The 21,554-nt window shown below is 45.3% G+C and overlaps 3 protein-coding genes across 3 annotated transcripts; 2 read left to right on the top strand and 1 right to left on the bottom strand.

Annotated features, from left to right (window-relative positions):
- Positions 1-8,084: 8,084 nt before the first annotated feature.
- On the top strand, positions 8,085-9,211 carry LOC307234417 (trypsin-3; the record flags this gene model as incomplete). Its single annotated transcript, XM_080006123.1, has 5 exons — positions 8,085-8,124; positions 8,224-8,386; positions 8,466-8,719; positions 8,802-8,938; positions 9,062-9,211. The coding sequence occupies 5 exons, from the start codon at positions 8,085-8,087 to the stop codon at positions 9,209-9,211; spliced, it is 744 nt and encodes a 247-aa protein (XP_079862249.1).
- Positions 9,212-11,290: 2,079 nt separating this feature from the next.
- LOC307234044 (trypsin-3-like) lies at positions 11,291-12,499 on the top strand (the record flags this gene model as incomplete). The annotated part of the gene is made up of 5 exons (XM_080005596.1): positions 11,291-11,330; positions 11,434-11,596; positions 11,676-11,929; positions 12,012-12,148; positions 12,350-12,499. 5 exons carry the CDS (start codon positions 11,291-11,293, stop codon positions 12,497-12,499), a joined length of 744 nt encoding a protein of 247 aa, XP_079861722.1.
- Positions 12,500-19,432: 6,933 nt separating this feature from the next.
- On the bottom strand, positions 19,433-21,554 carry LOC307234042 (uncharacterized protein). Its single transcript, XM_080005594.1, has 2 exons — positions 21,435-21,554; positions 19,433-21,203 (listed from the first exon to the last, which is right to left on the bottom strand). The coding sequence occupies exon 2, from the start codon at positions 21,158-21,160 to the stop codon at positions 20,087-20,089; it is 1,074 nt and encodes a 357-aa protein (XP_079861720.1). The 5' UTR covers positions 21,161-21,203; positions 21,435-21,554; the 3' UTR covers positions 19,433-20,086.

The raw sequence follows: 21,554 nt of genomic DNA on the forward strand, positions 1-21,554 counted from the left end.
ACAGTTGGTAAATACCATAGTGGTAATTTTCAGATGTGGGGGGAGGTTAGAGTTACCCTCTGAGGACCCTGAGAGGTCAAATCCAAGATGGCTGCCAGCCCCCCGAGTCTCATGTTCAAACGCATTTCATTTTGGAACCAAACAGTGAAGAAAAACATTTAAGATTCAACAGAATCTTTTGAATCTGTTGAATCGTGCTATACAGTAGATGTACAGGTATCTGGTATAACCTGCTGGGCATTACTGCCTGTGGAACCTCCTCCGGTGCCCAGTGGCTATGCATCCCGGGCAGAAGACCTTCTCCGGTCTCACACCCTTCAGCACATGCCAATGGACCTCAACCTGGAGCGATTGGATGGCCGGGGATGGTATAGAATCCACTCTGAAGGCACACAGGGCTCAGTGGCATCAGAAATGTCGGCTAAAATTTAACAAAAAGGCGTTTGGCGAGCAAAGTCAAGGAGAATTAACTACAGGACAACAACTAAGTACCTCTACTGTGCACACGCGATCTGCTCACAGCCATCCACAGTCCACAGAGCCTACTTATTTCTTCTGCAATGAGCTGGTTCTGCAGACTTACATAATGCATAAACCTACAACATTGACACAAACGTGTGGATGTGTGTCATTGAAGTTGAGGACATTGCTCTGTTAGCCAAGCTTGCAGCAGTAGACATGATTGCCAAGTAGCGTCACGGCTGTCTGCATTTGTTACAGAAATTAAAGGGTCGCTTTAATCTGCAGTTTGTCAGTCGGTGGTCTTAAATAAAGTGGCAGACAGACGCTGGTTTTTTCTTGTACAAGTGTCGGGTCAGAGATGTGCTCTCGTGCAGCTCTCTGAGTCGAACAGTTTATTTTCAGGGAGTCACAGAATATATGGTCAGTTTGACGTCACAGGTGCAGAAAATAATTGGTCAGGCCAAGATAAGGGAAGCCTTGAGGATGAGGCGAGCTTTCTGGCAGGAACCCAAGAGAGGACACAATCTAAAAGATTTGTGAAAATGAACCCTGTGTGCTGAAATAAAAGTGTGTGACTGGAAGATACATGAAGTTGTGTTCTTCGTTATGTGTGTGCATATATGTTTATGTGATTACATGGATTTAGATATATTGTTACATTCCACCCTTTTAATCATATAAACATGAGGATAATATTAACATCATAATAATATAATAGTAAAAACATCAAAATAGAATGTTAAAAATGAAACACACGCGGAGAACAAAATATATACGTAAAGCACATCACGACAGAACACAAACCAACAACCAACCTCAACAGGTACATATAAATGTATACTAAGAATAAAGCGGGAACAAATTCAGTAAAATAAATGATCGTTACACAATAAATAAATGGTATGTCAACAAATAACACGTTTGTATCTCGTTATCAGAAAAAAACTTAGCCCTTGACGTCTGGTAAAACCCAGTGGGAAACCCAGGAAGTCCTTTTGATTGAGGGGGGACGGAAAACGTTTGACCATATAACGAGGTGGGGAGTAGCCAGGTTAGACGGGGATCGGACTGAAGGGGCGTGGGGTCTAAGGGTCATCTGGTGGAATGTTGAGTTCTTCACCACCTCTATATCTAACGCTGAGGAGCTCCATGCTTATAGTGGACCGGTCTCATAGAGGGACCATGGTCCGCAACCCACAGCCGGATCTCCATTTCCAGCTCGACCAGGGGTGAGGGCGTATCTCAGGAGGAAAACAAAGAGGAAAATTCAGGCTGCGCCAAAAATGCCGTTTGCTCCACCCCCACAACCTTCAAAATCATAGCACGGATGATTAGTGCAAGCTGGTCGTATATTCTGCAGGGCAGGTACATGTGCACAGCGAGAGGGGCGCCTTATGATAAGACCTTATCTTTATCTTTGCCGAGTCCAGATGTTCGAAGCTCCTAACAAGCTCGGTGAATGGGTTCTTTGTACACCCATTCTGAGACTCACCATCACTCCCCCTTGGAGATCAAATGTACTGAATAAAAGAGGCTTCAAAGAAAGGCAGAATAAAACAAACAACAACGAAATGCAGAAACGCATAACAAAATGAAAAACACATCCCAAAACCCCACAACATCCTATGAACATCAGAATAAAACAAATAACGAGCATTATAACAATTGCTTTGGATAGTAGGACTCCCTATTTGCATAAGATTTTGTCCAGCCAGACAGTATTCCACTGAAGTTGCGTCTAGCTGCTCACGAGGGCCTCGAACAATTGAAACATGTAATTGGCAAAGCCTTGTTGATTATAATAGATGTAGTTCACCCAATCAACATTTTTGTTATTAACCAGGGACAAAGTATTGTATAGACGCAAATCCACCTGAAATTTGGTTTTGTGCCTTAAATTTGTGAGGGAACCTCCCTTGGAACTACGAAGGCATCTATGTAGACACAAGGGGCGTTTACAGATTGTGTTATTTTTCGGTTGACATGGGTGCAGTGTATCATGCAGGGCCAGATGTATGGCGATGTGGCCATGTGTACTCCGTTGGTTGTGGGGTTGTAGGTTTGAGGACCCCATTATCTTTTAGCGGTTGAGCATAATGCCACAGTATTGGGAGTACTATTAATAATGTTGTGATAAGTATGAATACTAGAGTCCCTCTGACCCTGCGGGGTCGTTTTAATGGGTTAAATGGGTGTCATGTGCTTTGCCGGCTCACGGTTTCTGCTGGGTGTAATCATTGGGTCTGAGTACTTAGCTTTTGGCAGTGACATTGTTCTTCCTTGGTGGATGCAGCGCTGATGGCGCTGGTGTCGTTTTGTCCACAGGTTGGCAGGGATGTCGGTGAGCGCGGGAGACAGTTCTTGTGGTTCAGTTGGTTCCATTGGTTCCGTTGGGTTCAGTTGGGTTCATTCGTGGTTATATATGGGTTTTAGTTAATAATCAGCACTATTGTCTATGCTAAATGTGTGTAGCTTGGAGTTGGTGGAACTCAGTGTTGTAATCTTTGTGTGATCTTCTCTGTGTGGTGGCTAAGCTGTGGATCCTGGGCAGGGTTAGTCACACACACACACACACATCATCAGCAAAGCGCATGCAGCTGGAATCTCTTCCAGAAACTTCTCTCAGTATGCTCCAACCCTCGAGCCGCACACTTCCTCCAATTTCCGTTCGTGACTTTTAACAGTCCATTTCTCATCCACTTTTCCATGTCGTTCTATTTCCCTCAATAATATTTTCTTCATCTTTATCCCAACAGCACTCAAACAACATTCGTTTCAGCTTATCCATGTCGTTCTATTTCCCTCACAATACAATAACATTTCCGTCATCTTTATCCCAACAGCACTCAAACAACATTAACAACGAGGAGGAAACAGACATTCTACAACTACCAAAGTCTTACCACGTCCCAGACAGTCAACACTGATACAGATTTTCAAAATGGCTCTGCGCACCTTTGTTCCTATGGGCCCTGTTGACTGGCCGCAGATTCCGTTTACACACAAAACACAACAATAATTCAAACAACACTTAACACACTGGTTCTATTCTCTGCACAGGAATATTGCTACTGTATCTGCATTTTTGCTGTATGTTTGGCTGGTACTGAAAAGGTGGGGGCTTTTGGTTCTGTGACAATTCAACAAACTCTGTGAATGGTGCCATTGAGCAGATAACAGTTGCACTCTTAGTTGGAAGGAAAAATATTGATTAGACAATACAGAATACAGAATTATTTCGCGCTAAATTAAAAAAAATGGAATAAAAGAACACAGGATAGACCATGGCCTGTACTCACTATATTCTAAGAATTGTATCACTATATTTAGAGAGCCATGATATCGTCTTGTGTTCCTCTGACCTGGACACATGCGACAATGACTCACAAACTTATTTGACTCTTTTGGCACAACGAGGGCAAAGTTAAAAAACCACCGACTGTGGACCTGAGAGTTCTTGCTGGTTCGAGTATAATTAGCATTTATTCTATATATTGCGGTGCACGGCCATTTATAGCTTTATTCAGAAGTAGCAGAATTTTTTTTAATAAATCCTGGTTTTAACAGGGAGTCAATGTAGAGATCTAAGAACAGGAGTGATGTGTTCAAACTTTTATTTTCTGTGATGTCAGTGGGGGCGGGTAGGGTGGCTTGATTGAGTGGGGAACAGTGTTGGATTTTTATGTTTGCCATGTCAAGCAGACGCACATGATAACGCAGAAATCTTTGTGGTGTAATTTCAGTTGGTTTACCAGTTTGTAGGATCAGTTCTAATTTAGAAGAGAAATATGCAACTGGGCTGAGTTTTCCCCCATGGGGTTGACACAGCACCGATAGCACATATCCGCCCTTTTGATCCACAAACGAAGTAAACGGAGTCTATAGTCAGGGATCCATTGAAACAGGTAGTCAGGTAGTTTGCGTATAATACGCTTGAACAATACATTTTCGTCATTGTTTTCCTGTGTGTGTGTGTGTGTGTGCGCGTCACCTGATCAGGGTGTGCAGAGCCATGGCTCGGGTCTTTCCCTGGGGTCCCCTCCTCCCGAAGTCAACTCTGATATTGTCCAGATTCCCCTGTTTGACGCCGGTTGCCCTGTGGTCGTCTCTTTGGCGCCGTGGGACAGGCGCATGCCCAGTGCCCTTCCTGGCCGCAGCGATAGCATTTCCTATCGCTATCGCTGCGGCCCAGGTTGTGACATCCTCGGGCCTCAGCGACTGAGACGGCCTCCACGGAATCCCCCGCCTCATTGGGGTGAGGTGTTTTGCTGAGGCTGTGATGGACTTTGCTGTTATTTTGAGGGAGTCAGAGAATATATGGTCAGTTCAACGTCACAGATACAGAGAATATACATGTAGCATATTGTACTGCATACTGTATCACTTTACTGGGTTACTGCATACTGTTCTATATTGCTGTTCTGTTCGGTGTGACTGTATTGCTGTGCCATACTGTTGTATACTGTACTGTATATCTCAACAGACACTACCTCACTTTAGTCACATACCACTTCACAGCACATATCTATATATACCTAATAGTCTATTCCTTTTATTTATATTTTGTATTCCTACTTTGCTCTTATTTTATTCAATTTACTTATTGTATTACATTTTAGGAATCAGTTAGTTTAGTAAGTTCGTTAATTAGTTCGCAATTGTGCCAGTTAGTACTTATTGTGCAAGATCTCCAGGTGCGCGATGTCATTTTACTACACATATGTATGCTCGTATGTATATTATGTATGTGACAAATAAACATTTAGAGTCTTGAATCTTGAATCTGTAGAGAAATGGATTCACACCAGCAGACTGAAAAACCAATTGCTCTCTACGCCTCCTGATCTGAGGGACATTCACAGGGAAGAGACACACTTCTGAGTTTTGAGAAAGACATTGGACCAGCCCTCATGATGGCTTGTCATCATGACGCCATGCACTTAATGCAAGCAGCACAGGTAGTGCGCAAAGAGATCTTTGACTTTCTCCTTTGATGGGTCATTCCAGGCAAACGGCCAGCAGTAGGCTGTGCCGCCATCGCTCTTGGCCCTAGTCAACATGATACTCGATGGGGCAAACATCAAGCATCAGACTCAGCTGGTCCACACAACCATTACAAAACCTGCCTAAGCAATCTCCCAATTAATAGTGTTCAACGGTGTGAAGCATGCATGGAACGTGGATTCACCAAGCTCAGAACGTCATAGCTGAGAAACTTCACTCCCACTCCCAATCTGTCCCTCAAAACCCATGCGGTTACATTAAGTAGAGGGCTGGTTGACACACTGTACAATCTGGGATTGTGTGTCTCCTATGACAGGCTGTTGCAAATCACATCAGACATTGCCAATGGTGTCTGCCAGCGATTTAGGGTGGAAGATTTAGGGCGCCCACCGTAGTTGCGTCATGGACTGTTCACAACAGTAGCTGTGGATAACATCGACCACAATCCAAGTTCTGCAGCAGCCAAAGATTCCTTCCACGGCACCGGAATCTCGCTTATGCAGGATCCATCACACACACACACACACACACACACACACACACACACACACACACACATGGCAGAACTGATCGTGGTGTACTTGTGATTAGTCAGGGTTGCTCTTCCACCAAGTCAGTGACACCTCTGCCAGCAGCCTACACAACTGTGCCACCAGCTGCCCTCAAGACAAAGGACTTCAGCAGCCAGCTGTACAAGGTCCTGTTAGACCTTCCAACCTCCTCGCTGTGGGAGGAAACTTAGAAGTCTTTCCCAGAGGGGAATGATGCTTTCAGTTAACTCCTGTTCGTGCCGAGTGAGGTCAGTGAAGGATCAGTGTTACTGCTAGAGAGATTTGTGGTGCTGATGTACGACCGAACCAGTGAGAGCACAAAAGTGAATGACGCCAGGAAACAGCTCTTCACACAGAAGTCTAGGATTCCATAGAACATTCCTCCAACCCAGGCAGCACCCAAGCAGCACGTCAAGTGCACTTGCTCCCAGGCCAACTGTTGGAACCAGGCATTGGTCCTGGATCCAGAGATGCCAGAGCCATCTGACTGGGGCTGGACAAAGGAAACAACTGGGTGGCAGCCGCTTTGGACCGCTCTCTCTGAAGCATCAAAATCGTACCATGAATTGATCCACTGTCGCTGCTAGAAAAGGGTGTCAAAGCCCAAGCTGCACTCAAGTGCACTGCATTGTGCTTTTGTTCCGGACACCACCATTATTACCATCATCATCATCATCATCATCATTAGTATTAATATCGTATGAAAATAGACGAGCACCCTGGGTCTATTCTGTTTTTTTATTATTATTATTATTTTTTTATCCATATAGTGTCAAAATGGAATTGGAGTTTCACTATATTGCATAGGTCCAATCCTGTGTCCAAGCTAAAATAAATGTATTGGCAAAAGAATGTCCAAAGATTTTTCATGGAAATTGACCGTGACCATGATCTAAACCCATGTCCTTGTGCTCTGGTGATCTCAAAAGTATCACAAAATAAAAGGGAATCCCGAACTTGGTTGGAAATGATACCCTTAATGTTTTTCGACAGAGTTTGGTTCCAAAATTAAATTCGTTTGAACATTAAGCCGGGGATGGTAGCTCAGGCGGTAGAGCTGGTCGTCTAGTAATCTAAAGGTTGCTGGTTGGATCCCAGGCTCCTCCTGCTAGCATGCTGTAGTGTCCTTGAGCAAGACACTTAACTCCTAATTGCTCCTGATGGCTGCGTCCATCGGTGTTTGAACAATTGTAAGTCGCTTTGGATAAAAGCGTCTGCTTAATGTAATGTAATTAAAGACTCGATGGACAGGCGGCCATCTTGGATTTTACCTCTCAGAGTTTAAATCTGACCTCCGCATCTCAAAATAAAAACTATGGGATGTACTAACTATGTTAGAAATGTTTCATGCTTTTCTCATAAAATGCACAGTTGTTGTGGTTATCCTGTAGACTAGAGGAGTAGCATGGTGATAATAATATAATATAATACTATAATAACAATAATAAGATGTGGAATAATAGTGAGTGTCCTCACTGGTGTTGCCGGGGATATGAGGTGACATGGAATGTTTTTTGGTAATGATTCCAAGATGGTCTTTAGATTGGTTTATTCTGTATAATTTGTAATAATACAATTTTTATAGGCCTATTTCACTCAAAAGTCATTCATTGTATTCTATTAGAATACAATTAATAATTTCACCATTAATTTAACTCTTAATCAATGTTTAGTTATATCAACAGTGTTCACAATACATTTAGGTCTTATGATGTCCTTTGATGTAGTCGATGATATTTTCATGAAATGTGAAATATGTCAGTAACAGGTATTTCAAATAAAAGGTTTCTTGAACAATATATTCTATATTAATGCTAAGGTGCTTCAGAGGATTGAACCCAAAACACGTTATCTCTACAGATATGAGTCACGCTCTCTTTTTCCATATGTTGCTCCCTGGTTTCCATCCTTCAATTTCCCACGCAGGATAATATGTAATCAATAGGCTTATTTATAGTACGAAGAAAACTGAAAGTCCTTGAGAATGTGAGATAATGAGTCGCCGGGGGAGTATATAAGACCCAGCATGCAGTCCAGTGTCATGTGTTGTAGCTGCACCAAGCCGCCATGAAGTACTTCATCGCTCTTGCTCTTTTTGCTGTGGCATGTGCGTATTTCTTTTTCCAATGGTTGGTTGTTGTATGATGTAGAGGTTGATAAGTGTTTTTTAATGTTGCTTAAACCTCCGTCCCCTTTGTTACTGAAGTTGCTGCCCCCATCGACGATGAGGGCGACAAGATCGTGGGAGGGTACGAGTGCAGGAAGCACTCTGTGGCCTACCAGGTCTCCCTGAACTCTGGCTACCACTTCTGCGGCGGCTCCCTGATCTCCAGCACCTGGGTGGTGTCCGCCGCTCACTGCTTCAAGTCGTGAGTGAAGACAACGTTTTGAACGTGATGCGGGCCTACGTGTCGAACCCCACAAAACCAATCTCTTCTCTCCCTCCAGCCGCATCCAGGTGCGTCTTGGCGAGCACAACATCGCCGTCAACGAGGGCACCGAGCAGTTCATCAGCTCGGCTAAGGTCATCAAGCACCCCCGCTACAGCAGCCGCAACCTGGACAACGACATCATGCTGATCAAGCTGAGCAGGCCCGCCACCATCAACTCCTACGTGCGCACCGTGTCCCTGCCCTCCAGCTGCGCAAGCTCCGGCACCCGCTGCCTGGTCACCGGATGGGGCAACATCAGCGCCTCTGGCAGTGAGTGCGCGGCGACCGACTTAAGGGAAGAAACTCTTGGTTGTCGTTGTTTGCAGTGAATAATGATTTGCTGCTTGTGCAGGCAACTACCCCGACCGCCTGATGTGCCTGGACCTCCCCATCCTGAGCGACAGCAGCTGCAAGAAGGCCTACCCCGGACAGATCACCTCCAACATGTTCTGTGCTGGATTCCTCGAGGGAGGCAAGGACTCTTGCCAGGTACTGTAGGATTATACTGTGTATATACAGTATGTATATACTGCATATATATATACATAAAAAAAACACATTTTCCAAAGTAGAATGAACAAACGATCTCACACTTCCCCTGCTGTGTCTCAGGGTGACTCCGGTGGCCCCGTGGTGTGCGGCAGTCAGCTCCAGGGTGTGGTGTCCTGGGGTTACGGCTGTGCCCAGAGGAACAAGCCCGGTGTCTACGCCAAGGTCTGCAACTACACCTCCTGGATCAGGAGCACCATGTCCTCCAACTAAACCTCTACATGTTACTTTAATGTAAGACGTCTGTGTGTGTTACGTGGAATAAAAAAGCGTTCAAAAACAAAAAGTTTTGTGTTCGACGTCCATGTCTTCCGCTGCGTGTCGTCCTTCAACGGCGGTGACGAGAACATCGGACAGCTGGGAAAGCCAGAGGGTGTAGTGCTATGTTGTTCAGTTTCTTCATTGTTCGGCGTGGGAATGTGGCTTGCAGCATGGCTACACATAAAACTATAGACAAGGTAAAACAAACAACAAATCATCTACAGAATAAGTTCAAAATCAACGTCACAAAAAACCTGCAAAAAAATAAAAGTTTCTATGGTTTTGACATAAAAGTATTTAGGCACAACAAGATAATGTATCTGCTGTCCCCCCCCCCCCAATAAAAAGAAAGCTTATTAGTGGAATAAATGATTGCAGGCTTTTCTTTTCCGAAATTCCTCGACATGATTTTCTTTCTTCCCTATAAATGTCTTTTACCAAAATTTGAACAATACAAAATGAATTGTTCATGATTAAACTCATGCATCTATGATATGTTTGCACACAATTTCCCGTAATTTGTCAAAATTAGCCTCTTTGATCAGTCGAACTACGTAACTACACCACTAAGGTAAATTATGGTCTAGTGAGTGGATAAAGAGGTGCTGAAGATTAAAATGGGACAGAGGGTGACATAAATCAAATTCTAATGACTTCCCCTCTGTAAGATTGATTGTGTAAAAAAATGTTGGGCATCATGGAAGTTTTACATTTATATTAACACTTCCAATGATCATTTCATTTATTTAAATGAAATGATCATTGTAGATTTTAATATAATATTTATGCGTTTAATATTTGTTTCGCTTATAAAACAATGGACAACTACATTTGCAATTGTGTATGAGTTATTTTGATGAACGGCTAGAATAACAAAACTCATCAGCATTACTGAATTATATCACGAATATATTTATACATAATATATATTTATAATATATATTAAAATATGTTTCTTATACCTTACCAAAGCAACAGCCATTCCGCTATCACCTCCTAAATAAGGTATTCAAATGTCCTCATACACTAAGCACAAACAAAAGTGAGCAAAAATTTTAGCAAACATCCAATTTAGGCATGTGTGAGAAACAACCTTAAATAATTCCACCTTTAGCATCAAACACATTTGTGAGGATATACAAGGTCTGATACAAAGCGTAACGCACACACGACATTACTGTCTTTATATAAAGTTATTAAAATCCAGCATTATTCACAATTGTTGTGGTTAATTTGGCAAAGAGATCTGAGAAGGTGCATTTTCAAAGTTCCTATACCCACCTTCCAAAGATTATAAACTATAAGGGTCGATTTGTGGGCAATGCATATGGGATTTAGTGTGTTCTTTAATCGTTTATTGATAAAGGAAATATAAGGTAAAGCTTCTTAAAACAAAACTCATTTATAAACGTGTGTTTATTCCGTGGTTTTTTAAAACAGAGGAAATAATAGCCGTCCTGCTCAGTTTCATTATAGGAGGCTACAGACACATTTCTGACGAGGTAGAATTCTTCTGTGATGCATTGAAAGAGTTTATTTTATTTACAGATTTGTCAATATGTTCACTGTGAGGTCTTGTTAGTGGACAGCCTTTGAGGCAAGGGAAAGCAAATCGAAAGACCATAGGAGTCAAGGAACAGATACAAAGGTGGAAATAAATAAAACAAACCAATATTTTTAAAGCTATTTGAGTTTTCTCCCCTTAATGTCGACCCCTGAAGTACCTAATTGTGATGTGTTTCTTGCAAAATATTTTCTCAAAATCTAATGAGAATTCACAAAGTGTAACAAGAGGGTTGTTTGCAGGATGTGAGTACGGAATAATTTTTGTGTGTGGGTTATTAGGCCAAAACCCACATCCTCAATGTCGGCCAGTGCCTGCCATGTGTGATTTCACATACGTTAATATTTGAGAGAGGGGTCAAAATGGAACGGTGTGTCCTTGGCCGTGGAGATAGCGAAGGATTAGGGCGGATATAAAGGGGACCATGGAATAGCGACCGTCACCGAGGCATTGGCAAACGCAAAAAGATGAAGGTGTTCATTCTTCTGGCTTTGTTCGCAGTGGCACGTAAGTACAACAGCTCCACCGTGTCACCTGTGGCGCGGAATAATCTTGTCGAATGAATAAGCGGAGAAATAAAGTTTATTTTGAGATTGTTTGTCACCATTAGACGCTGCCCCCATCGACGATGAGGGCGACAAGATCGTGGGAGGGTACGAGTGCAGGAAGCACTCTGTGGCCTACCAGGTCTCCCTGAACTCTGGCTACCACTTCTGCGGCGGCTCCCTGATCTCCAGCACCTGGGTGGTGTCCGCCGCTCACTGCTTCAAGTCGTGAGTGAGGACAACGTTTTGAACGTGATGCGGGCCTACGTGTCGAACCCCACAAAACCAATCTCTTCTCTCCCTCCAGCCGCATCCAGGTGCGTCTTGGCGAGCACAACATCGCCGTCAACGAGGGCACCGAGCAGTTCATCAGCTCGGCTAAGGTCATCAAGCACCCCCGCTACAGCAGCCGCAACCTGGACAACGACATCATGCTGATCAAGCTGAGCAGGCCCGCCACCATCAACTCCTACGTGCGCACCGTGTCCCTGCCCTCCAGCTGCGCAAGCTCCGGCACCCGCTGCCTGGTCTCCGGATGGGGCAACATCAGCGCCTCTGGCAGTGAGTGCGCGGCGACCGACTTAAGGGAAGAAACTCTTGGTTGTCGTTGTTTGCAGTGAATAATGATTTGCTGCTTGTGCAGGCAACTACCCCGACCGCCTGATGTGCCTGGACCTCCCCATCCTGAGCGACAGCAGCTGCAAGAAGGCCTACCCCGGGCAGATCACCTCCAACATGTTCTGTGCTGGATTCCTCGAGGGAGGCAAGGACTCTTGCCAGGTACTATAGGATTATACTGTGTATATACAGTATGTATATACTGTGTGTATATATATATATATATATGTGTATATATATATATATATATATATATATATATATATATATATATATATATATATATATACACACACACACACACACAAAATATTCCAAAGTAGAATGAACAAACAATCTCACACTTCCCCTGCTGTGTCTCAGGGTGACTCCGGTGGCCCCGTGGTGTGCGGCAGTCAGCTCCAGGGTGTGGTGTCCTGGGGTTACGGCTGTGCCCAGAGGAACAAGCCCGGTGTCTACGCCAAGGTCTGCAACTACACCTCCTGGATCAGGAGCACCATGTCCTCCAACTAAAACAACCAAACTGGAAGGAATATTTGCCATGAGACAGAGCTCACAACTCATTTTATTAAAAACTTTGATGGCCAATCAAGTCTCTGGTGATTCTATGTTCTAGTGATAAGACAGGAAGCAAAATGTGCCTCTGCATAAAGTAAGACATATGCTAAAATGATAATGCTGAAAAATGTTTTCATGTCAACAACTGCCCTTTTTAGATTCATATATAAAAAAAAGAATGTACACAAAAACAACATCAACAGTGTAACTACAAAAAATGTACTTCAGTACAAAGAAAAAACAAACCTAAATGATTCAATTAGGAAAAAAAAATAGATATGGTAAAATTAGGGGCATGCCTGAAATCAACACCGGACAATGAAGCCATTTTAAAGCAGTCATTTATTAGAATTTAATCAAATTCCCTGTATTTATAATGGTACTGCAGACGTTGAATGGGTATCTCCCCATTTAATGTAAATATGTGGCATGATGTGATTTTGGTCATCACAAATGCACAAAACGAAATAAACAATCGACCATGATTTTCAAATGAAAATACATGTCAGAAGTCTAGAATAAGGCATCAATTGCACATTGTTGAAAAATGTAAACAATTTAAAACAAATATAAAATTCTGTGTTTTTGTTTTTTTTATTCCCTGGACATTATTGTGTGTCACTGAAGTGGCAAATAGGTGTCCATGGTTTTGGTAAAAAATAAAATAAAAATAAAAAAAATTATTAGCTTGTGAATTCAGGTAAAAAGACATGGTGGCATGTCTGATGACTGCATTAAGATCTATTTAGACATAATTTACATTGTTAAGGAATAAAGACCCACACCCAAAATATAAGGCGATAACACAAATAAAATGCAAACTCCTAAGTAGTCACTTTACAATACTATGGTTTCAAATCACTCGTGCTGACCAAATTCCCTGACTTCCATATTCGGCTGTCCCACTTAGCACAATTTCCATCTCAGTATTCATCTGCATTTTGAGTAGGAAGTAAAAACGCTTTACATGTAGTGTAGTGAAGAAAAGGTCTTTTGGTCCATCATTGTGTTCTGAATTCAATCAAAAGCAGCAAAACGCCACTAATACATGCTTGACCGTATACACAGGTGTCACCGGGCAAAGAGGTTGTGGGATGTTTCTCTGAAAAAACAAAAATGAAAAAAACAAAATAAAAACATGCCAAAAATCACGCTTACATGACCTTTCATATACTTTGTTAGAACTGTCCCTTGGCATGCTGCAAATAATGCTCATAGAGTTCCGATATAGCAGGGTACACACTGCCACACACAGCACATTTGATGCCGTCCGAAGTCCCGTCACACCCTTGTGATCCACCAGAGTTTGGGTTCTCCTGCAGTTTTCCCAGCACTGCAGAGCTCTTCCCAGGCGAACTTCCCTTAGTTCTGTCAGGGATGCTTTCAACAACCTCAGGCGAAGGTGGCTCACTGAGCTCTTGTGCAGATTTGGAGGGTTCATCCGTGTGATGCCGGGTTGAAGGAACGGCCGATTCCCCTAACCGTGAAGGGTCGGGTTCTGAATGTTCCGTGCCGCCTCCACGAAGGCCGTCCGTCGGGAGGGATGGAGGAGAGCGGAAATGGTTAAACTGGGGTCCACCGCTGAGGCTTTTTACGTGATTGTCCTTTGACGGGCTAAATATCCCATATGAATTCAAATTCTCATCATCGACTGATAATTCAAATTCACAGCCCCCCCGAATGACTTGTGGCGAGGAATGGCAGAGCTGGTGGCTGAACAGCAGATCCAGCGTCTTGAAGCTGGCGCTGCACTGCTCACACTCATAAGGCAGCGACACCGCATTGGGCCTCCTCTGAACCCAGCGAAACTTCAGGTGCTGGGCCACGTGCCTTTTGTAGGGCTCGACGAAACGAAAACCTTGGCTACACTGGGGACAAGTGAAACGCCCCCGCTTCTGTCTGTGGATTCTCTGGTGGCACCACAGTTTTTTCCAGTTTTCGAGGGTCTTGCCACAGGTGCCACAGGTGTAGCTTTGACTCCGCGCGTGAGTAAGCATGTGTGCTCGCAGTCTGCCCATGTGTCGAAAGAGGCGGCCACAGCTCGGGCACAAATATTTCCTAGGGTCAGACCTGGTATCCAGCTTATTTAACTTTGAGACAATGTGTGAAAAATGCTGGGATTTTATAATAGTCGAGTGGAAAGGCTTCTGCGAGAAGGAGGGCGGTTCATTGGGGTGGGTCTGCTCAGGACGTAATAGTGTGGCCGAGACGGGGCGCGCCGAAAACCGACCCGCGGAACACCTCTTTGCGTCCCGACCAAGCGAGAACTCCGACTTGGTTTCGTCGGCGTTTTCTCGAAAACCATCGATCATTCTCTCTCCCTTTCTCTTGCAGCAGTGGTCGCTGTGTGCATTGAATTCTGCCAGCACCCCGAAGAGCTTGTCACACAGCAAACAACGGTACAGCTTTGTGCCAATGTGGGATTGAATGTGATCTTTGAACTCTTTCATTTGGTAAAAAGTATTTTTACAGATATGACATGTGTAAGACAACAAGGCCCTTCCTTGTCTCTTGTATTGCATATTCGGTTGGGCCGTGGCAGCACTACAGTAATGTTTTGTTGCATTCCTATAGTGACTGAATGTTTTTTTACACATCAAACAGTTGTAACGTTGCACTGACCAGTGGTTGAGTTCATGAAGACTGAGAAAATAGGACTGGCTGAAGTCTTTGCCACATATTTCACATTTGTAGGGCTTCTCACCCGTGTGGACACGCTCATGCCTTTCAAGCGCAGAGTGAAAGCGGAAGACTTTCCCACAATACTGGCAAACTTGTTTACTTTTTTTCTTTGCCACGGCAACAGGTTGTCTTACGTTGTCGCCGCTGGGATGGTCCTCATCTCTGGCGTGGATTTCAGGCCCGGCCATGTCAGAGTCGTCGTCATGGTCATGGGAGTACGTGGCTACATGGGAGGCGTAATATTCCCTCTTACTGTGTCGTTTTAGATGAAGATTTAAGTTCGAATTCTTGCCAAAACCTCTACCACACACAAGGCATTTGAAGGGTCTTTCCCCGGTGTGAGTACGTCGGTGAATAACGTACTGAGACAAAAATTTGAATGTGCGGTTGCAGTCCTTACATCGATGCGGCACCTTGGCTTTTGACATGGCTTTCGATAAACTGTCATTTGAGCAATCTGTGTCTGAATCAAAACAATCGTTATCCATTTCCTGGCCCTGTTTAGACGTTTCAAGAGGCTCTTTGTGCATTGCCTGATTTATCTTCCTCCCGTATCTACTGCACCGCACTGTCTCGTGAAGTGAGTTTCCAACCATGTCATCACTGCCATTCGGAAATTCACACTTTACCGCTGTGCGAGCATTCGAGTCCGCACAGATAACACTTTTTAAGTCCCCGTTGGAATTAACATCATCCTGCTCAAGCGAAGGAAGGCTAACGGTCCTAGATGGGTGCCCATCCTTCTCAGAACTTAAGACGTCGCAACTATTGGCCTCGGTAACCTGCAAAGGCCCGTCGCTCCCATTCACGTCTAGTGCCAACTTTGTTTTGGGGTGAAAAACTTGGCTATTCAGACTTGCCTGATAATTTAAAGGAACAACTTCAGGGGGAGCCTTGAATGGCTCTTCAAAACTTGTCTGCAGCTGCCCGTCTCTTCCCGAGCCTTCTATATTCCTCTCTGCCGTGTATCTGTTGGTGTTCCATTTGCCCTTTCCGTTTGTTGGAATTTGTTGTGACGGTAACATTTTCCTCCTTTTGAATCCTCTGAAATTGGAAGTTCTCTTGTTTTCCCGATGTGAAAGTGAGGAAGCACGTGGACTCCACCCCGGGTCGAGTTTGTCATCTGATGGGTCGTTTACATCTGGTGTCAAATTTAGCCTTCCTGTTCTACGCCGTAGTGTCCGAGAACCTTCATCTGGGTCAGCACAAGTGCTGGTCACAGCAGAAACAGACCCCTTTTCTGAGGAACATTTGATTGTCTTTCTTTTAGGTCTTCCTCTTTTCTTTTTGGGGGCTACTGCAGTACCTTGTTCTGGCAAACCAGCAGAGACAGCCAGGAAACACTGATTTTGTGGTGTATCAATATCTAAGGGGCCGTCTGCGCTGAGAGGAGTGAGAAATTCTCCATTGTTGTGGTTGGGAATGCAGCCTGGAAAAACATTGCAGTCCTGTTTGACAGCATCCAAAACGGCGAAACTTTGATCTTGTTTATCCACCGCTAACTTCCTTTTTCGCTTAGGCGGTCGCCCTGGTGGTCTGCCTGAGGGTCGGCCTGGTTTTCGACAGACTGCCTTTGATTTTCCATGACAGTCTGTCGACAAAAGATTTTCCTCCACATTCCCAGCCTTTTCTTCTGTAATTACTTCAGACGGTTCATCTCTATTGTGCTGCTGATTAATGTCATCTGATTTTTCTAAATTAACATGGGAATCACTAGCCGCAGGCTCCCATGAGTGCGAGTCAGGGCGGGGTTGGTTCGCGTTTATGTCCTTCGTCTCCTGACCCTTTACCCTTTGAGCAGGCAGACCGTGACTGTAGTCGTCCTTCTTATAAACCTTGTTTTGTTTGGTCTGTGAAAGGAAAAATAAAGCTGCAGTTAATTAAACACCTCCAGGCAGGAAACACTCAATCAAGGCCAAGTAGTGAAATATTTATGTAGCAGAGGAACTAAACACTGACTACCTGCTTGCTCTCCGAAGAAGCATGAAAGGAAACAAGAGGATCGAGCGGCACAGAGGTTAGTTCCGAGGACGAGACAGTATTTTGGTCACTGCGTCCTCTGCTGTTGGACATTTTATTCCCCATGTCAGTATTCTGGATTAAACAGAAGGAAAGTTATTACTCTAATAACTTGGTTTTGGGCTTCTAAAGATATGACCTGTGCAGCATCGTCCCCATTTTGTGTCAGGGCATTTGTGCTGTAACGGCAAAACCAAACAAACAAAAAAAGTATAAATTAAGAATATATAGTTGTTTCAATTGTTTCACCTGCAAAACTAAAGCTACAGCCATTTTTTTTTTTGCACAATTGATGAAAAAAAGATTTCTCTCTCTCACCCACACGCACACACTATGTTTATATATTTGTTATTGTAGTTTTTATTTACAAGAGGATGGTGTTTTATTCCTCCTATATGCGTATTTCTCACCGCAAAGATTTATACAGATATGGATACAGATAGTTAAGACAGACTATGAAAGTCATCAAAACAATAGGCAATGATAGCGTAATAGGAAAAAATGGCAATATTGTATGTAATAAAGCAAAAACTACAAAAATCGAAAAATCACAACATAACAAAAATGCAGTATACAACTACAACAACTACAAGAGACAATAAACCCCCACACCAAAAACAGGTTTGCACGGGTTAAAGTAGTTAGTAGTCAACTTTAAACAACATAACTCATCTTAGGAAGAGCACATTAAGCATGAGGCTTCCATCACAGTCGGGCCTCGTTCGAACTTGTAGTGGAGAGCTAGCTGTGCTAGCATCGCATGGAGGTAGCCTGTTTCCCAGCACAGCAGCCATGCTAAATGCACATGCATTGCGATGACATTACTCCTGGTTTTCTACCAGAGGGACCCGCCGCGGGGGGCTGCACGGTCGTCGAACTGTTAAGCGCCACTCACCGACTGGTTTTCTCGCGGTACGCGTCTGGCTCGGCTACCCGCGCCCAGCTCCAGGAGCCACGGCTGCAGCGGCGCAGCGGCGCAGCAGCTCAGCGGCTAGCGTGACGCCGCTGCCGCCGACAACACGCCGGTGTCGGTGCGCTCGGCGCTGCTCCGATGCGGACGCGTCAACGCCGTGATCCGGACGACGGGGCTGTCGCTGCTCCCAGCGGCGGAGGGTCCGTCCCAACGTCCACTCGGTGGCCCCGACGGACGGTCTGCCTCGTCGCATCTCTTCGTCGTAGCGTTCAGGTCTCGTGCTGCGTTCAGGTCAACTCGGAAATCTCTGACTCGGAACGGCCGCCCCACTTCCGAGCTCAGTGGGTTTTACCGTGTCCGTCAGGGAAAACATGAGTTCCCCATTAACGGCATGTGTCGGCACAATGCTCTCACGATGCGGTCAGGTCGGCATTTTCGGCAAAAATCGGATCTGACCGACCTGCCCCGAAATGCCCGCCTCCTACCTCATTGGCCGTTCCTTCACACGTTCAGGAAGTGGCCGGTTTTTCCCCGACCGACTCCCAACATTACTGGAATGCAGCATGACCTCATCAACAATAGACACGGGGCTGGCTGACCGTGCGCATGCTCCCTCTGCTGGTGAGGCATGGCAGCTGCAACCACTGCCCTGAGTAGAGGAAAACAAATGGAGAAGATAAAAGATGCACTTTAAACATGGAGGCAAGTTGTGCTTAAGTCTCTCTAGTGAAAGTACCACATTTTCAAAGTAGATAAGCACTTGCTCCTAAATGTGATCAATATGCTCAAAAGCATTAAAAATAACATACTTGTCATATACAGTGCCCTTCATTTATACAAAGTATCTATGACTTTAAAATATTAAATGAAATAACAGTCATTCAAATCAGAGCAATGCAACCTGATCGGTTCCTCTCCTTATATTTTTTATACAAAAAGCTTGAATTGCATTGGGATGGTGTTTCCCTAATAAGGCAAAGGAAAATAAATCTGCGTCTTACATTAACCCCCTGATTAGCATCCAATAATTTCAAGTTCACTTGTTTCATAAAATCTGGCAGAGTTGGTTTAATAACTTATCACACTGAGGTAAATACTTATATCGTCAACCCCCAAAACAAAAGCAGCATTTATGATAAGCCACATAAAATATCAAGCCATACAATAAAATCACGTACAATCATTGAGATACTTAACCTTGCTATTTTAATGAAACGTGTGCTTGTAAGGAAATAAAAATGCAATTTTGTGATTTGTTTGGCCTTTATTGTTCCTGTGGGAGAATTGCAATTTTCTAGTGACAAAAGTACAAGATGGTGTGCCTAGTTAAGAGAAAAAAAAAAAAAAAGAAAGCAAAGAAAATAAGTTTCTAAAAAATATGAATAAAGAGAAAAGATTGAAGTTGAACTCAATATTATTACATAAAAGCTTAAAAATAGCAAACTAATACATGGGTGAGCACTGGTATAAATAGAACACCAAGTTGATTTGACTCTTGCTTTTGCCAATGGATTGCCAATCCATTGTCATGTCACTGAGTACAAGTACCGAGGCAACTCAACGCATTTCTCTGCATTTTACCCGTCCTTGTAACCGACTCATCCAGGAGCAGTGGCCTGCCATGTAGCGGCGCCCTGGGAGCAATTAGGGCGTTCAGTGAGCTCAAGGACACTTCAACATGATACCAGGAGGAGCCAGGGATCGAACTGGCAACCTTACGATGACGAGCGCAAACCTCCTGAGCCACTGCCCCCTATGGTCACAACTACTGAAATAAAATTCTACCGTTGAAAACAACTTTGTCCTCACAAAGGCATTAGGGCTAAGTTGTAAAACATCTCATCTGGTTCCACTGAGAATGTGTAACATTTTACAAATCCTTCTCTCTCTGGCCCCTGGGGGCCCACAGAGACGGTTTGTTTTGTTTGCTATTTGAGGGTGGGGAAGGGGTACGGGTTCCGAATGGTGCTGAACAGAACGCTGGACGGGGTGCCGGCGAGCGTCTGCCGCTTCATTATCTCCTGGGCCTTGACGCACTTGTGCCGCTGAAGCATCTGGACGGTCCCGAACAACGTGTGACAGATGCGGCACGTCAAACTGTACTTATCGGAGATGGTGAGACTCAGTTTCTTCCCCTCGTTTGGGCTGGACCGGCGGAACACCTGAGGCGGCGACGCGACCGCGAGTTCTCTACTTCTGTTATAAGACACAAATTGTTTCTGGGCGACGGGGCTGGGCACCACCTTGGTCCTCTGCTCGCGCATGGGTCGAGCGGTGATGATCCCGGCCCGCTGGGAAACGGGCGCGCTGCACTGATGGTACCGCAGCGCCGAGTTGGTGCTGGACAGGAGGAGTCCGCATCCTATGCAGCCGAAGACCTTGCACAGGATGTGGCCGTTGTAGTGGGCGATGAGACTCTTTCTCGAGGGGAACACCTTCCCGCATTTACCGCAATCAAAGGTCACCCCGGTCCTGGTCTTGGACCGGTACCGCATCTTGATCAGCACCACCGGCTGATACAGCGTCCAGAGATCCACGCACGGCGCCGCCGAGGCCCACAGCAGCTTGTTGAGGCCTGGAGCTGCCGCCGTGGGCGCGGGATTCCCTCGCACGGGGACCCGGTGCATTGGTCCAGGCCGTCGGGTGTCCAAGATGGACAGGGCGGGGTGACCCAGGGTGGCAGGGTGGAGCCTTTTGTGCTGCTGGTGCCGGTGCTGCTGCCCCTCCTCCTCCACCCGTCTGGCGGGCCTACGAGTCACCACTGCGTGTCCCGGCTCGTGTATCTTGCTGTGTTCGAGCATCTCGAAATACAGCGCGAACTCAGTCCCGCAGGAGCAGATGTACCCGGCGGCCGGACAGCGGTGCTGCTCCAGCGTCGCTGTGCCGGAGAAGGTCCGCCCGCAGCCGGAACACGTCGAGCACGGCGGGTCCTCCGCCGCCGTCAGGTCGATGATCTGGCTCGCGGAGAGGGGAGGTTTCGCGGCGGGTCTCCCTCGCTCCATCGCTCGGGGTGGTCTCCCACACGAACCGGTCGGCGTCGAGATTCTGCGGAGGAGGAAACAAGAAACAAAAACAAAAAGTTGGTCAAACAAGCGCAAAGCGGCGGCGGCGGCGGCGCCACGCTCCGGAACACACTTCGCACCCAGCGGCAGCGGCGGTTCGTTAAATGGATCAGCGAGAGGGGGAACTGTGTTGAAACTCAACCGCCCGATCGTGACGCGAGTTTACCACGCCGAACTAAACCAAACGGCTAAACTGAATTCAGCGTCAACTCACCCGTTTAATGTCCTACTGCAGTGAGGGACGCAGCTGCTCTAGAGCGGCGCCGCTTTGTTTTCATTGTTGTTTGTCGTCGCAGTGGAGGCGGGCGAGCAGTTAGCCGCTGGCCGTTAGCTG

This window comes from Zeus faber, assembly GCF_960531495.2.
Source record: "Zeus faber genome assembly, chromosome: 8".
Lineage (NCBI taxonomy): Eukaryota > Metazoa > Chordata > Actinopteri > Zeiformes > Zeidae > Zeus > Zeus faber.